The following is a 3991-nucleotide window of genomic DNA, read 5'->3' as shown; positions in this document are numbered from 1 at the left end:
GAAAAATTATAAATAGAAAAAATAAGAAGGAAGCAGAAAAGAAAGAAAAGAAAGAGAACCCTAATAATTCCTCCGATTATGCTTTTGTGGAAACCGCCCACCACACACAGGTGAAGCCATTTTATATCTCAGACAAATGACGGAACTATTTAGTCCGCGTCTATTGAGGAATACTAGTAAGAAGCTAGTTATAAGGGATATTATTAACAACCTCTTCTTTGTACTACATTTTGTATGTTCATGCTGCAGCGTAACTAAAGTGGGTTCATATAAAAAATACATTCACTCATAGAGTTAAATCTGCTTTCTGAACTTCATTCATATATCCCCACAAATGTATATAAATCCGACATGAATATAAATGACATGTTCTTTACAGTTATCACAATATTCTTCAAAGCCCTCAGTCGTCTTAGTTATTGTACACAGAAATATGTCATTCTAAACGGGAGTATAATGACTGGGTTGAATGAATATTATACAACATATGCGAAGCGAATTAATGAATAGACGTCTGATAAACTTCTCGGGAAACTGATGGATTCTGTATCAGACAATAATCATTTTGATGCTTATGTATCTTCATCTAAATATTACCATGGATTGCATACATGAAATGAAAACGATTCCATGTTTCCGCAGAATTCTTCAAAATATAGACTGTTTGAAGACAGAATCAATGGAAAGCTGCTAACTGTTCATTCCATGGTCTATGGAATTATAGAAATTCTGAATCGAACGTTGATTGAGACAGAAATCATTATGAGGAATCCGCTGATACCTGAGATCTTATCATTGTTTCATGCACCACAGGCTTCATTAACGATGTTCAAGTGGGGACATTACAATTTCAGGGAAACTTATATAGAGGACTTAACTAATCACTCCGCATCCTCAATAAAAGTTTAGACTTGAATCTATCATAAGGAATAATGATAAAATTTCCAAAAGTTATTTCAATCACAGATGATCTTTCGGCATATACAGTGCAACACACCTGCAGAGAAATTGTTATCCTGCATGAACAAACCTTAGGTTACTTCATTGTTCACACAGTGTGGTTATATAGACATCCCTAGATATATTACAGGGAATACACTAAGGCCACACTGCTGTTGGTAGTCTTCTTATGTTACTCCTCCATATACTTATGGCTATTCATACAATTCCTACTATTCTCCCCATAAAACTCGCTTTGTTTCATATTCACTGAAATTTCTGCAACCTTTTACAGTTCCCCCTGGTATATACATACTTTCAACCTATTATAATTTAAGAAAACAAAGAAGGACACGTAAGGGTCAAATACATTTTCTTAATGAATACTTAAGATACACGTATCGCTCATTCGGTCGATTCTCTTAAATACGATCTCCAGACAGCCCACATCGCCGTAAAATAATTATGGAGTCGGCTTCCCCTTTATTTATATCTTCCTATCTTACATAATTACTAAATAATGAGAAATTATTATTTCGTCCTATAGATACCTCTTTCCCATTAGTAAGATTTCTATGCGATCTATTAGTTTTTAGTAAGATTTACATGTAAGGGTCATTGCAGAAAGCGATGAACTTCATCCTAATTCATCTTACTTCTCTATATTTCTCTCATTTCGGGTGCAACGGAGGCTTAACACGGCTTGTGAAAACATCTTATTCTAACACAGTTATGTGAGCAGATTGATACTCTTCCAAATTACACATCTTCCGTGTTGCACTTTGCAAAGAAGGACATGATATTCGAATTCATCTTAACTACAATACATCAAGGGAGCTATAATTCATTGTATAACTCCATATAATTAAACTAATTATGTGTCATTATCCTCCTGCAACCATGCTTCCCGTATCTCGGATAGAACTCTCCTATATTATAATTTAACAACTGTAATTGCATATCGCTTTGATCCTTCCTTATGTGTTTTTCCTGAATTTACATAACGCATATTTGAATATACTGTTCATAGCGTCAGATGAAATAGAATACCCAAATCATGTGAAATCCCTTCACATTCTTAGCATATATTCCTCTCAAAAGGAAGTTTTACAGATTCTTTGTGTTTTCATTCTTAGGACATAATTCTTGGATTAACACTCAAATATATGTAGAACATATTATTCATGTTTCGTAATGGTGGATAGAAAACAGAAAATAAGACCCTATTATAAGTGTAACAATGATAACACTAATGTATACAAAAATCTAGGGCGCAATCCTTAGATATTATACTTACGAATTCTGAGCATTGACGTCCATAAGTTTCCCCATTTGTAGTTATACGTAGTCCTCCTTAAATTAGATGCATACTTATACAGCGTGTACTTCGAATATCATGGTAACACATTATGAATAACCCACCTCTTCCAGTATACCTGTCACAGTGAAATATAGGTTTGAATTCTTATTTGAATTTCTCACTTCCGTGGATAATGTTTTCTAGTGTGGTATGGCTAATTGGAATATCCATTTTAACATGAATCTCAGGATCAACTTCGTAGGGTATTCATATCAGGCGTCCCCCTCCTGTTCTAAGATAATGAAGCTCATACTCCTGTAAGACACATTTCAATGGGGGAATCAGTTTCCTCTTTAGATTTGATAAAATTTTATTATAACATTATTGATGTAGACAAGTTTTGAGATATTCATTATAAGTAAATGTACATAAGTGTATTCATAATTACGTTACAACGCTGAAATAAAATATAACCATAGTTGTGTCCCTTGGTGCTCCTTTAGGTTATCAGAGCCCATTATAAGTTAATCATCCATTTGATACTTATCTATACAGAAGCCTCTTCCGTAGATGACGCCCTTAGGGGGGTATAAGTGCTTAATTAGAGAGTACTTATAGGGATTCATTGAATATTTCCTCCGCCCTCCATCCTTAACCATTATAGGAGATTTTTCATTTTAGTGTTAGTAAGATAACCCAAATAATCCGTGCGCTCCCCTGATCCACGGGTATAACTCTCACTGAACAAGCGAAAGGATTACTTATTCCCTCACACATAATATCCCAGGCTCATAAGTCTTGTCTCCTTATATCATAAAAATGCCCCGTCACTTCTGTGGAGTTATACATGAGTTGTTAATAGGCACAGATGAAAAGCTATAGAATAGATTTAGGATAGGCATAGGATACGGTTCAGAGCACACGTGTGGAGAACAATACCAAAACTTTAGACTTCTACCCTTAAGATAATTAGCTCTTCTACTTCCCCAGGAGTTTATAATAACTTATCGATAACTATATAAATGGGGGGTCCCCATCTCCTGCAAATCATAACTCTAGGATACCTATATACAGCATAATATCTAATGGTAATGAATCTGATTCTGAGGTAAATATTTTTCTACAGATGATGAACAGAATTCGTACATTCCGAACTAGTTGTGGAATCAAATTGTAATGGATCATTTTGCCTCCACGGCATTATAATGACCATATATTCCCATTCTAGGTAATTAATTCCTCCAATTTGCTCCTATGATAACTTCGTCCTGCAACTTCTACAGATATGTCCCAAATCGTATATGCCTATATAGAGAAATGGATAAGTGCATCTTTACTCGTTGTTACTGTAACATTGTGTTATAATTCTAGGTAGGAGATTGCTATCCATGGATTGGAGGTGTTAGTCAATATGTCTCTTCTTCATAAAAACCATCATGTATCCATAGTAAGTATTCTTCCTCGTCTCAAATGGTATTATGGAAGACGCCATAATACAAATAAACGATAACTGTACAACTAGGTTACAGGTAAAAATCATATTCATCTTGGCCACTAATGTGAAGTGCATTTAAAAAGAGGGAGGAATTTCATGCAACCGATATTGACAGAGAAATTGCGCAGGTACCACATTTCTCCTACGGGAGACTTAAACCAATCACTATATATTGCTTCCCCTTTCCCTTGTAACACAAGCATCTAAAAGGCGTCTGTATTAACACTTGTACTATAGTATAATACAGTGCCTATTTT

General features: G+C 34.9%; 1 protein-coding gene across 1 annotated transcript; it reads left to right on the top strand.

The window, feature by feature from the left end:
• Positions 1 to 630: 630 nt before the first annotated feature.
• Positions 631 to 909, top strand: C922_05781 (hypothetical protein; the record flags this gene model as incomplete). Its single annotated transcript, XM_008821352.1, has 1 exon — positions 631 to 909. One exon carries the CDS (start codon positions 631 to 633, stop codon positions 907 to 909), a length of 279 nt encoding a protein of 92 aa, XP_008819574.1.
• Positions 910 to 3991: the final 3082 nt, after the last annotated feature.

The sequence above is a fragment of the Plasmodium inui genome (assembly GCF_000524495.1).
Source record: "Plasmodium inui San Antonio 1 unplaced genomic scaffold supercont1.178, whole genome shotgun sequence".
NCBI classification, from domain to species: Eukaryota; Apicomplexa; class Aconoidasida; order Haemosporida; family Plasmodiidae; genus Plasmodium; species Plasmodium inui.
The sequence above is the reverse complement of the archived record's forward strand: the minus strand, read 5'-3'. Positions and strand labels throughout refer to the sequence as shown.